This window comes from Anabrus simplex, chromosome 14 (genome assembly GCF_040414725.1).
Source record: "Anabrus simplex isolate iqAnaSimp1 chromosome 14, ASM4041472v1, whole genome shotgun sequence".
NCBI classification, from domain to species: Eukaryota; Metazoa; Arthropoda; class Insecta; order Orthoptera; family Tettigoniidae; genus Anabrus; species Anabrus simplex.
In genome coordinates, this window is record NC_090278.1 from 81,897,951 (window position 1) to 81,912,453 (window position 14,503).

Sequence of the window (14,503 nt, forward strand, 5' to 3'; positions counted from 1 at the left end):
AAATCAGGAATGAAAAAGTCGGAGAAGACGTAGGAGTAGAAGACTCCTTACTCCAGAAGATCCAAAAGGCAAGACTGAAGTGGTTTGGTCATGTGAAAAGAATGAGTGCCAATAGGTCTGCAAGAAAGGAGTATGAAAGAGAAATAAGGGGAAAGAGACTAGTGGGCAGACCTAGAGAAAAATGGACAGACTTAAGAGGAGAGAACAGGATTGGGAGCGGATTGTGAACGAAGAATGATTCATGGAGCGAACAAAATGGAAGGAGCTCGTATACCACACCTGGGAAACTGGAGTTGGTCAACGAAGGTGATGATATATCATTAGTGCATTAATGGTGGTAGTGTTTGTCTTTTATAAGAGGATTTAGGGTGATTGTTAGTTGTGTATATTCGGTTTGATGATGACACAGTACTGATTGCTGATAATACAGATGGTTTTCAACAAGTTCTTTAGTTTAGTAAGAAAATATAGGCCTGGATATTAATATCAAGGAAGCAAAATTCATGATTGTCACATGACAGGTACGTTTACCTAATGCTCAATGGCTGACCAGTAGAAAGAGTGAATAGCTTTAATACCCTGGAGCATTGGAGACTACAGAGAACTGATCTCAGTACCGACAGGTCATCCTACAGGGAATCTTCCTCCTGTTTCTCACAAGCAATTTTGTTTTATGGCGAATCATACTTCCTGGTTACCTTAAGATGTGCCTTGTGTGGTTCCTAGTAGGCCAAAACAAACTGAAAAAAAGAAAAAAAAGCAACAACCACCTTGAAGAATGGCATTGTGATGACAGGTCATCAAGCATGGAGATAAAATACCATTTTAGGGCATGTCCATAGTGGTTTCATGAAATTCAAGAAAGTCTTTACCTGTACAGATTTGGATGTTAATTTGATCTTATTATCAGTTTAGTCTACAGTTTATCTTGTACACAATGCTTTTGTGCACTCTGCCTTTGAGGTTCAGGTGCCTCAGGACAGGTATGTCTTTAAGGAAAAGTCCCTACCAACAGCAAATAACTTCAAGAACTTGGGATCAGTTGCCTAAAACGGTGGAGATGCCAGCACGGAAGTGAATAGAAAGAGTTCAATCTTCCTAGAGCAGATGGGGAATGACAACTGGTGTGTTGTGTGGTGTGAGGATGCACCCAAACCTCAGAGGCAAAGTGCACAAAAGCATTGTGTGCTCCAGACTAGAAACTGTGCTGTGATCTAAGAACCAGAAAGGTCGGGATAAGTATGCTAAGATAGTCCAAGAGAGTCACAAAATATGATTGAGGGAGGAATGATACTAATAATGGAAATTCTAAGTTGATGATCAGGAAATTAGATATTTCATAGCAATAGCGCACATAAAAAACTTAGATGTAAGGTATTTCAGGTGTTTGCCTAAGACGAAATGCTGGTTTTATAGAGCAAATGCCTCCTGTTTTCTTTTATCAGATTCAGGTCTCTCTTTGCGGGGGGGGGGGGGGTGATATCTGCACCAGAGAACATTTAAATCTTATAATACTCCCACGTATGTACTAACATACTTTTCAAAAACAAATCAGTCACTTAAAAATCTCAAATTCTGTGAACCAAGAGCTACTCATTCAGATGACAGCGCTACTTTTTGGTAGGAGTTGAAATAACTTCCTTCGCTTCTCCTTGATTCACCTGTGTACGCCCCAGTGTTAGTGCGCAGTGACTGATGTATCCTGCTCTGTAAATCAAGCAGAGAAATTATTCCACCTGATCAATACTTTTTATGTCAGGCTCCATGGTTAGATGTTTAGCGTGCTGGCCTTGGGTCACAGGGGTCCTGGGTTTAATTCCTGGCAGGGTCGGGAACTTTAACCATCATTGGTTAATTTTTCTGGCATGGGGGCTGGGTGTATGTGTTGTCTTCATCATCATTTCATCCTCATCACGACGCGCAGATCGCCTACGGGCGTCGAATCAAAAGACCTGCACCTCTTGAGCCGAACCTGTCCTGGGATCTCCCAGCACTAAAAGCCATACTCTATTTCATTTCATTTCATTTCATTTCATTTCAATACTTTTTATTTTGCCTTTGGCATATTTAATCTACAAGTAGTACATGTTTCGTTTAGATTTACTAAACATCATCAGCTACACTTTTTGGTTTAGGTAGAAATTCATGAAAGTACAGAGGCATATTATTCCATGTAAATCTTAAAGCAATTAAAAAAAAAAAAAATAATAATAATTAGGTTAAACCTTTGAAAACATGGGAAAGAGGTGGGGAGGTTAAGAACTTGGCTATGTGTATTTTGGTTAAAACTTACGGCTACTAAACATTTCTAAAAACATGTTGTAATTGATGATTACAAACTGTCTTCTTTTTTTTTTTGTGTTCCCATAACACGGAATGTAGAAATGTGAACTGTCTTTTTTTTAGCACGGTGTTTGAACTTGTAATTCCTAGTTGCATCTTGTATGTTGAGGCTAATGATATTTGTGGTGGAATTCAATAAGTTTGTGCAACACCTGTTGGTGCATTGAATGGTTAGTTGGTTTGCGACATGACCCCGAATATAGGAGCGTTACTCCACGTTCTTACTACCTTGGGAGTGGTCCTGCACCCGTAGCCTAAAACAAAATGCTGGTTTATAGAGCAAAATCTGAAAAGCCTTACATCTAAATTTTTTGAGGTATGATACTGTGAAGGATAACTTCCAAGTGGCTTTCATCAGCAAGAAAGTCCATGAATCTCATTTAAGATGGTTTTGATCATATAATGAGGGGAAATGACACTTACGCGGGAAAGAGATCAGTCGTCGTCGATCAAAAAACTTGAGCGCTTCCACCAACAGAAAATGAGATTCATCTTGAATATTAAGTGGGAGGACTATGTGACCAACACGGCAGTTCTCGACAAAGCGCAGCTAAATAGCGTTGAGCCAACAATCATCGCTCTTCAACTGAGATGGGTAGGCCATGTTCACTGCATGGGTGATACCAGGCTTCCCTGCAAATTCTTTATGACGAACTTTGCTCCGGCAGTAGACCTCATGGGGCCCCTCTTAAGCGTTTTAAGGACAAGCTGAAACACATCATGAAGACAACTGGAATAGATATACAGACATGGGAAGAATGTGTTGTGGACCGCTCACTGTGGCGGAACACTACATCCCAAGAGGCCAAGCGACAAGCAAGAAAACTTCGTCAAATACAACCCCGCCCTCCTCCATCCATTCAGTGTGATTTATGTGGGCGTATGTTTTATGCCAGGATTGGTCTGTTTATTTATTGTAAACACATCCTTAAACTGAGTTGAACTGGTCAATGTATGCAGGAAGAAGTTATATATACTCGGATCGAGTTACAGCCAAATCTTGTTTAAGATGGTTTTGATCATATAATGAGGGGAGATGACACCATGATATAAAAGAAAGAGGCATGCCATTAAAGTAGATAGTGGGATGTAAAACCGCATTATTGTTAAAAGGAGGTAAACCGAGAGTGAGATGGAAAGACGTCACAGACCTGAAAGAGCTGTATGTGGAGGATATATATGACCTGATAAAGTGAAGGAAAAGAATCCTGCGACATAATTTAGCAGGACTAATAAGATTGAAGAAGGAGCCTCGAATTATTTCATAAGATGTCAGTTAGGTTAAGAGGGTATAGCATTTTCCCTGTTCAATTATTGTACTTTATTATATTGTGTACCATTAGCCGGGAAATCTCTAGAGATAGGCTGGTCACTGAATGACTTTCAGTTAGTACTGGGAATTCAAACCTAAGTACCTTCACTAAATTGAGGACGAGAGATAATATCCTCCACAAACTTGATGAGTCTTAATCAACATCCACTCTTTTCTCATCAGCAGTAGAATATGTTTATTCTCAAGCTGAGTACTGCCCATTGGCAAGGATGAACAGTTAGCATATATAAAAGATAAGTACAATTTTGGATCAGACCATGTGCCTTATCACTGGCTCAGCAAAATCCATTCTTCTTTCCCAATTGCTTGTGACTTTTCACGTAAAACCTCCTAGAATAAGAAGAGTGAACGACTTAATCCAAGAGTTCAAGAAAATATAAACAAACCCAGCTGTTGCTGTAGGATATGGACGCCTGAAATCAAGATTTGCACCATTTAAAACAGCACAAGAAATCATCAGCAGAAACTATAATGCAGCAACTGAATGGCGATAGGAGTGGACCAATGCAATTTAAAATGAGTGTGAGGCATTAATCACCACATACTCTCTCCAACTGGTTTTGAGTTGCCATGTAAAACTTGGGTTTGCCATATCGTCACTGATTGTGCATCCAGGGTCTTTGGAGGACTTTGTGAATGTCTCTGAGCAGGCTACACAATGGCTGGAACAATCTTGATTTAGCATTCTGAGCTCTCTTGGTGCTAAGTTGATTGTGTCATTAGTTGTTATTTATGTATTTCTACTGTATTGTATCATCATCATCGTCGTCATCATCATTATCATCGTTGCATTTTCCCATTTGTTTGACATCTGCCTTCCTGCAGTGTGTCCTTCACTTCAATCGATCCGTAGCATCCTGGGGACTGAGTTTAGTGAGCCATATTTCATCTCTCACTCTGTCAAGTCAGCGTGTTTGAAGTCAGTGACCCTCCATGTTCAGTTGAATGCCAGTCTTTGCAACTTAGGTTTTGCTGCTATGGAAAACATGTTTGTTTATTCGTTGAAACGGTGAATTAGGATATAACACTTCTTTAAATTGTGGGCTAAACAAAAGATAGTGTTATATTGTTTTTATTCCTTGATTTGACTTCACTGATGAAGGGAATGCATATTGTTCCTGAAACATATATGAATTAGTAAAGTAATTTTCAATCATTTAAAGTGTATTGACAAGGCGGACCCAGCATAAACTATTTTAAATATTAAAAAAAAAAAAAAATAGATTTGCCATACCATTGCAGGCGTGATTCATGCATTTTTTCTGTGAATTGGGGCAACTTTGAACTTCTTCCGCACACCATCGTTCCTGATATGGTCTAGTCGAGTCAAGCCATTGGACATCCACAGCATCTTCATTTCCATTGCATGAAGTGCCTGTTCATGCTTCACTGTTTTTGGCCAGCATTCAGTCCAATCCCTGTGCAGTAGACTTTAGGTTTTAGATGCATTGGAGTTTTCTTATCGCACAGGACTCCAGTAACTTGGTGCCATTTCTTTCATGCGGCACTGACACTCTACCACTGATCCACAGAGGCAGCTGCACACAATGGATTGACTCTGCATTGACTGCTAAAATGGAATTTTACTTAATTATTTGGCTCGTGAATCCAGGCCTAGTCACTCATGCATACATCGCTTTCGTTTGCACACACAATGCATTTCTGGCTGGCGGAGATTGTGGTAATACATAGAAAGATGTATCTGTATATGAAATGAAGGCTTATTTCAGCCTCATCATAATGTCACAGAATACGAAACCTAACCTAAATGATTACTGGAGCATAAAGAAAGCTTTGTATTCCAGTGCAAAAAGTGTCTTGTTCCTCTTCATTTGGAAGACTGTTTCAAAACATACCACACAAAGAGAACTTTTGATGCCCCTGAAATTTTCTATTCAGGTATCAGTTTGGCCATACTAAACCTATTTTTAAGTTAGGAAATTAAAAAGGAAACCAAAAAAACAACAACAGTAAATATTCCAGTGTTTTGATCCTTCAGGGCAGTCTTCTCTTACATTAGAACTAAGCTTAGAAATATTCGGTCACAAGGGTCAAACAAGTCTGGAATAAATTCGGACTTCAATCGGTTAAGTTGAACACCACCCATCAGTCATTAATTTGGTCACTGTTTTGTATAATATACGTCAGTAAATTGGTGTACAGTTTTGCCGTGCACTAAAGAAATAATTATACTTTATGTGAAAATACTTTTCACTGAAAAGTTTTTAATTACATTAACATTAAAAGATGCTGATCTTGTACATTATTCTGCAACTTTACAGACTGCTGAACTCCTGACATCTGGTAGTGCAAGTGATGTCCCTACTGGAAGACACTTCATATTACTACGTGAGAGACTTCCCCTGCTCAGCTCTGAGTCCTTGAAGGGTTTCCTCTCAGCTTTTCTTAAAGTTCTTCTGCATCACCAACCGCATGGTTCCCTTCAGGAAGCAGTGGGACGTCAGAAAACCTGGGTTACGAAAGAGTTACCACGTCACTATTCTGTATTCTTGGAAAACGTAAGTCCAAAATTATTTGTGACTAGCTCTAGTACCCGGGGTTGCCCGGATAGTTTTTGAATGTTTACCTTTAAGATTTGTATTTCCGGTTAGTAATGTGGCAAGGGAATTTTTATAGAATTCCTTTTTGACTTGTTGATTGATATTTTATGATATATTATGTAGTTTTAGAGTTACTTAGATGTGTTTGATTTCAAGTTTTAGATTATTTAATTTTCGAGTAAAACTTTGTCCTTATGGAAGCTCAAATTGACTGAGAAGTATTTGGTCTTGTCAAAAATTAATAAGTGATAACTATATGCATTTAGCCATCACGCTACAGATACGATGTACAGGATTTCAACAATCATTGAGACTGTTCCCCTCTCGCCCCTCACCACTAAGAGAGAAAATATCTGGATTGTCACTGTAGTTTCAACACTATTTTCGATTATTTTTATATCTCACTCTCCCCTCACCTCCCACCCCAAAGGTGGCTGAACATGAACTTTAAAAAATTTGGAGTGTCACTATTCATTTCAGTGATCATGAAAACTATGGATTCAATACTATTCTAGATTATTTTTATACATTACCCCTTCGTGCCCTACCCGTAAGGGTGCTAGGGGTGTCTTTCCCCCACGCAGTTTGTCTCCTGATACTAAATCATAAGTGTACCAAATTTGGTTGATATCGCTCCAGTGGTTTAGGAGGTAATGTAATACATACAAACATGGAGCTGACGTTGCGATGGTTATGGCCATTCATTTCTTTATCCGATTTCTAGAGCAGGGGCAGCGTGGTTCCAATATTTCCATAACAGTTGGTTTTGAGGCCTTAAAACCTGGTTTGCAGGCCCATAGGGCTTACTGAGTATTGTTCTTTGGGTCAAGGGTCTTAAAATGAGCTTTGTCTCGTCCTTGTACGACAAATTCGATTTTGCCTATATTAGTTTATTATTTTTATATTTTTATATCTCCCCCCGTCGTCCCCCCCCTTCCCCCAAATTGTTTTGAAAATAAAACACAGCCCATTTTACTCACTGGCAATGTAGCTTTCTATAGGTGAAGTAATTTTTAAAATCGGTTCAGTAGTTTTTGAGTATCCATTACAGACAAATATACAAATTTTTCTTCTTTATAATATTAGTATAGACTAGTAGAGAGAGAACAAGATTTATTGTGAAAAGTCATCAACTTCTCGAATTATAAAGCTGCCAACAATGGACATGGTAAAAAGTACCTGTGCTATGTTTTATGTACCATTATTATTCAAGCTTTTCTTTTTCTTCTGAATATTCGAGTTTTGATATCAAACTTGACTAAAACTAACATACTTTTTAAAAGTAGTGAAGTCTCACACTTTCACGGTTTACCTTTGGTTCATTACAGCTATATAGCACATTTTAAGCTGTAGCATTTCATGTGGAACAGCATAACTATTCTCAAGTAAACAAATTCACATACTGAAACAGTTAATTTTCAAAGTCAGAAACTTTCCACTTCTTGTCCCCTGGAACACTTGTCTTGATTTGTAGGTATTTTTCAAGACCAACTTCTGTTTCGCCAGTAGAAAATGTTAAACACTGTCAAATTAAATTCTCGGCCTGCGGTGATATTGCTGCGTTTCTGTGCAAGTTCAGTGACTCAGAGTTTAAAACTTTACATTTCTCCATAATCCACTTACAAGCTAAGTCATGCTGAAAAGCAAGGAAGAAAGAACACCTAAATAGATCTTGCTCCCTACGTCTAATACATACAATATTGTGTTATACTGGAACTTCACACAGTCTAGCAGTGTAACATTCTGTTCTAGCGCATTAGCTCAGGAATACCCAAGTATCATGTCTACTTGTCTTTTATCTAAAAAAGGGGAGACAGCTTGACTTTGCACTATGCACAAACATGTTACCGTATTTACTTGCTCATAAAACTCCATGGCATGTAAGACCCTCCCCCATTTTGTTGGTCAGGAAGAATAAAAATAAATTTTGCCTGACATATTAGACCCTAAATACAGGTAACTAACGATGCTTGTTTGCTACAGAGTTCCTTTTACTAGGCATTGTATAATGGGAAATGATCAGGTTATTGCTATTTTTGGTACGCTATTCCACGGACTTTTTTGCATTAAATATTGGGAGTGTACAGTATTAATTGCTGTTACCCTAGGTTACTTTGTGGGTGACAGTACAAGAAACTGCATTCTTTCATAACTGGGAGAAAGGATGTGGCTAGCTGCTGTTACAAAAATAACTCAGAAACCCCTGCCCCAAGGCCGCTTTCAAGGCCAGCCGGTCACCTTGAGCCATCTCTTTTACTCTTGTCTTTATCAATACGCTATACCAGGCAGTGGTTCTTCAGTCATATTACAGTAACCCGCTGGTAGTCGGGGAAAGTTACAATATCATTGGAATTAGTTGTGTACTGCTATGAGAGGTAATGTTAATTCAAAAATAAATTTTGCCTCACATATTAGATCCTAAATACAGGTAACTAATGATGCTTGTTTACTACAGAGTTTCTTTTACTAGGCATTGTATAATGAGAAATGATCAGGTTATTGCTATTTTTGGTACGGTCTATGGTGTGCAAAATGCTGCCCATGAATTTGCTGTTCAACTAAACATGATCAGATATTCACAACTGACGAATGAAATGTAACAACAGGTAAATGCAATTTATTTTTATTTTGAAACTTTCTCCCCTAATAATAATGCATCTACTTTTCATTTTAAAAGAAGAATATCCCTAATGGTACTTTCTTTTTATTTCGGACACAGTGAACATGAAATTAGACCTACCCTACCATGCGCGGATACGTGCCACAATTGCGGTAGATTTATATCAGGTTATTATTGTATAATGGTCCAAATTGTATTTTTTGAAACCCACTGGTGTCTGGTTGACCATTTTTGTTCTGTACTTAACATCTCTTCAACACGTAACACAACCTAATAGGTTGAAACTCGGTTTCGATTACAATGCAGTCGTGAAAATTCAATATTCATCAATATTCATTTTCAAGGATGTTTGTATTTATAGTTATTTAATTGATTTTTTGATATGCTCTTAATTTTTGAGATACCGTATTTACGCGAATAATACCCGCACAGTTTAAAAAAAAATTTGAGGCACGAAATTGGGATGTGGTTTTTTGCGTTGAAGTTGGCATTTCTTTTTTTCAAAATAAGCCTACCTAAAGTTAGGGTGCGGGGATTATTCGGTGGCGGGGATTATTCGCGTAAATACGGTATGTGCATATAAGACCCTACTTGATTTATCAGCATTAGAAAGAGGATAAGAAACAGGTCTTATATGCAAGTAAATACAGTAAAAGGTGTATCCTTGTCATATTTTTATTGACACCTAAAGAACAACCTAAGCAAAGTTTATTTGGGGATTATTTTTCTCTGGTAATTCCATAACAAAAAGTAGGGTCTATGATATAAGATGGCAAGATGCACATGGGTAAAAATTGCGTATTTACTGTATATTTAATTGATTTAAAAATTAGCAGATTCAGTCAAGTTTTTGTAAGTAGTGTAAAATATCATATTGTTGAATTAAGAGATGAGTTCTTAACCCTTTTTGTTGTAAAACTTTGAATTACATGAAAAGCTAATTCCTATAACCCAATATGTTATATGTTTGTAAATGTAACATATACTAATAATAATTTCGTGTGGCTATTTCTAGCCGGGTGCAGGGTTTGTAATGTAGACCCTCCAATGAGGGCAGGCGGCGTCTGCCATGTTTAGGTAGCTGCGTGTTATTGTGGTGGAGGATAGTGTTATATGTGGTGTGTGAGTTGCAGGGATGTTGGAGACAGCACAAACACCCAAACCCCAAGCCATTGGAATTAACCAATGAATGTTAAAATCCCCGACCCAGCCGGGAATCGAACCTGGGACCCTCTGAACCGATGGCCAGTACGCTGACCATTCAGCCAACGAGTTGGACAACATATACTAATTTTCTTTTACTAGGCCCTTCAATTATAATTGATACTTTCTGCATCATTTTCTCCTTCATCTAAGTACCATCACGCATTGATGCAGAGTCCGCTATTTTGGAACGCCAATTTGCATGATTATGTGTGTCTTCAGGTTGAAGGCAAGTGATTTTCTAGTCAACATTCAGCATGTCTTTCCACTATTGTTTTGGTTTGCTATGAGAACATTGACCATCGACTTGGAGGTGGTTGATGAGGCTGACAACAGTGTTCTGTGAAGCACGGACTGCATGTCCAAATGACTGGAGTGTTCTCTCCTGCGTCTTCTCTGTTATGGACACTACTTCCATCTGCTGACGTATTCTGTCCTTGGTATATGGTTGAGCAGAGCAGCCCTCCAATAACCAGCGAGCCATGTGCATTTTCATCACGTCGAGAAGGCACTCGGCGGGTTTGTTGGTTGTCCCGCATTCAGTTCCATATAACGTGGCTGGGCGAATTGTCCAATGGGTTTTGGACTTCACTCAAATCATCATTTTCTTGTCACACAAAACAGATGTATTTTTTTTCCTTAACTCTTCCCCACACATCACGATTAATACCGTCATCACTGTGTAACTGTTGATGCTTTCCAGGAATTTATTCTTTCCTACAACCAAATTATTGCACATTCTTTGAAACAGAACTATGCTATGATATTCAGAAACTTTAATTTGATTGTTGCCCTAAAAAGAATTTAAAAAGACAATATTAACTAAATAGTAACAGGCATTTTTAGGCCATGAAACTTCTAAATAGGTGTGCACGTTACACTGGTATCTTTGAGTTTCCCTCCTTGATCATGTAACTGACACGATCTGCCAAAAGAAGGGAGTTGTTCCCATTCAGAAAAATTTACCTGAAATGGTATGGCCATATCTTGAGAGCAGCAGTTTGTACTGTCGCTTTCAATATCTACATCTTCACAGTCGATGGCAAGTGTCCCTATGGAATGCCAAGACACACTAGCCAGTGACATGAAGCTCCAACCGAACATTGTGTATAATCATGTAAAATGGTGCTCATCGATCTGAAGAACGGCTATGTGTCTGCAGAAAAATGTTAAGTAGAAGAAAAAGAAAAGGATGAAATCTTTGTATATTTGATATAAAACATGAAGATATTTAGCTAGTTTTAGTTCGGCCCTATGAAAATGTATGCATTATTAGCGTAAAATCTGAGGTGAAGTTAATCAGAGAGCTTGCTCTCGCACAGTATATTAATGTTGCTGACAGCTCTAATGGTGAAGGAAGAAGTAATACAAGTAAGCCGCTGCTTAAATTTATTTTAAATTAGTGTGCTCTTACTATTTTATTTTCTACTTGCAGCTACTGAAGGCGTTAGGTGCCAGAGATGCCCTCGAAACCATGAAGACCTTCTTGTTAGCAAATGATACCATCAACTGGAGAGTAGCTCTTGAGATGTTGTCTACCTACATAACGTGCCTACCATCAGCACCACAGCTTACAAAAGGTAATTGAAAAAAAAAAAAAACCTTTGTTCAATGCCTGAATGTATTCCAATTGCCTGCTATAAGTTTGTTGACACAGGGAAACACAGAGTCAGTATACAGTAAAACATCATTAATGAAGATTGATAGGGGTTTGTTGCTGTCCAGATCAGTAACTGTGAAGAGTAATTAAAATAACCTTGGAATATTGTAAAAGGTCCATTGAAACCATATGTTTAGGAACAAAAGATATAAATTTACAGACAAGGAATAATGTCTATACATATTTTACTGATGCCCGGTTTCATTAACAGTTTTTAGTACTGTATATACTCGCACAATCCCCCTCCCCCCCCACCCTTTTTCCACTTTTCTTCAACCTCAAAAAAACAGGGAAGGAAAATTACTCTAGTGTCTGAAAGTTAAGCATAAGTTACGAGTAAGCAGGGCAACAGGAAATAGACCGCAAATTGCACGACATATGCACCTACCAACCTTACGTGTTCGCTCTGTATAGGAAAGGAGTGTTCCCTGCTTTAACTAGCGGCGTAACTGCAAGGTAAACACAGCCAGTGCCTGTGCCCCCTATTCCCTCAGTCTTGTTTGCCCTGTTATAGTGTGCGGAGTGTAGCCTCGTGGTGAACGTGACAACACAATGGCACAACGACGCTATTTGGACCCCGTTTTGCAGGGTAGAATATTCGGCCGCCTGGAAGCAGGCCAGACACAGACCAAAGTCGCTGTATCCTTGAATGTGCCACAATCTGTCATTTCCAGTCTTTGGAGATTATTTCGAGACACAGGAGATGTTAGTCGTAGGCCAGTACCAGGCCGACCAAGGGTATCCACCCCACAGCAGGACCGATATCTGGCCTTAACCGCCTGACGAAATCAGAGTGCACCTGCTAGACAATTGTAGGCGGAGCTTGCAGCTGTCTCAGAGGTTGCCGTTTCCCGGCAAACTGGGTACCGGAGACTCAGAACAGCAGGGCTGTTTGCCCGACGCCCTGCGGTGTGCGTCCTGCTCATTCCAGCACAGAGACGGGCCCGTTTACTGTGGAGCTGTCAACATCGAAACTGGACCGTGAATGAATGGAGGCATGTGCTGTTCACAGATGAATCCCGCTTCAGTTTGCATAACGATTCCTGTCGCACATTAATTTGGAGAGAACCGGGTACCCGATACAACCACAGGAACATCATGGAACGGTGGTGGTGGTGGTGGTGGTGGTGGTGGTGGTGGTGGTGGTGGTGGTGGTGGTGGTGGTGGTGGTGGTGGTGGTGGTGTCATGGTGTGGGGCGGCATCATGTTGAATGGCCATACGGACCTGCACTTCTTCATGGGTGGTCCGAGGAACACTGTTAACGCTCGGAGATACAGGGATGAGGTACCGAGACAACATGTTGACTCTTCAGAGGTGCGGTTGGTCCAGACTTCCTCTTAACGGACGATAATGCCCGACCGCACCGCGCTGCTCTGGTGGATGAATTTCTGGCTGGGGAAGACATTCATCGCATGGACTGGCCAACGAGGTCTGTGGATCTGAATCCTATAGAACATACCTGGAATGCATTGGGGAGGCAAATTGCATCCCGTCAGCCTCTACCAAGGACCCTCCAAGACATTCGCATTGCCCGTTGGGAGGAATGGGATCGACTGCCATAAGAGCTCTTGGACCATCTGATAGAGAGTATGCCACGTTGCTGTGAAGCATGTGTGACTGTTAGGGATACCATACACCTTATTAACAGCATATTTTGTTGTGGAAGACATTGCTAAGTTTTGTTAGTTGTTGTCAAAGGTGTACCTTAGCTGTTAGAACTTTTCTGACACTGTTTTTTTGGACAAGTTGTGTGACATATGGTGTATGAGTCAGCTTCCGTTTGTTCAGCAATCCGTCTGACATGGTCTCGTTTAGTGATTATGCTTAACTTTTGGACACTAGTATATCATCATCATCAGTGTCCCACTCCAGTCACCCGGGTGTGGTTAACAAGCCTCATCCACTCCTTTCTGTCCTTCCACCATTACTTCCGCCACATTCAATCCAGCTTCTCGAATGTCCTTCCAAATCTGATCTCTCCACCTTCTTCTCGGTCTTCCAACTGGTCTCTTTCCCTTAACTTCTCTTTCCAATTCCCTTCTTGCTACCCGTTCTTTTCCCATTCTTTTTACATGTCCGAACCATCTCAGTCTTTCTTTCTGTATGTTCTGAACTAACGCTTCTATATTGAGCTCTTCTCTGATTTTAATATTTTGAATTCTATCTCTTCTTGTCCTTTTAACCGATGTTCTTAAAAATTTCATTTCTAGTGCTTGGATCTTACTAACGTGTCTCTTATGAGTTACAAGCGTTTCTCGTCCGTATGTTACAATTTGTATTAAATACTGTTTATATAATATTAATTTCATTCTCTTGGGTACTTGTCATCCCATAAAAGCTCTCTGACTTGATGATAAAATGTTGTACACCGAGCTCGATAGCTGCAGTCGCTTAAGTGCGGCCAGTATCCAGTATTCGGGAGATAGTAGGTTCGAACCCCACTGTCGGCAGCCCTGAAAATGGTTTTCCGTGGTTTCCCATTTTCACACCAGGCAAATGCTGGGGCTGTACCTTAATTAAGGCCACGGCCGCTTCCTTCCCACTCCTAGGCTTTTCCTGTCCCATCGTCGCCATAAGACCTATCTGTGTCGTTGCGACGTAAAACAACTAGCAAAAAAAAAAAAAAAATGTTGTACCTTTACGTAGGCTGTTATTAATTTCAGGGTTGATTTCATTACTTCCATTAATAATGCTCCCCAGATAGGTAAACTGTTCTACATTTCTAACCGTTTTCCGTCAATGTTCACTTGCTTCTCTTTTTCTCTTTTCCACAGTGCACGAC

The 14,503-nt window shown here is 39.8% G+C and overlaps 1 protein-coding gene across 1 annotated transcript in view; it reads left to right on the forward strand.

The window, feature by feature from the left end:
• Nucleotides 1-14,503, forward strand: part of LOC136885304 (Fanconi anemia group A protein homolog) — a 124,146-nt gene that overhangs the window by 39,834 nt on the left and 69,809 nt on the right. The window contains exons 9-10 of the mRNA XM_068230340.1: nt 5,959-6,195; nt 11,496-11,640. Coding sequence (XP_068086441.1) covers nt 5,959-6,195; nt 11,496-11,640 — 382 coding nt within the window. The remainder of the gene's footprint in view (nt 1-5,958; nt 6,196-11,495; nt 11,641-14,503) is intronic.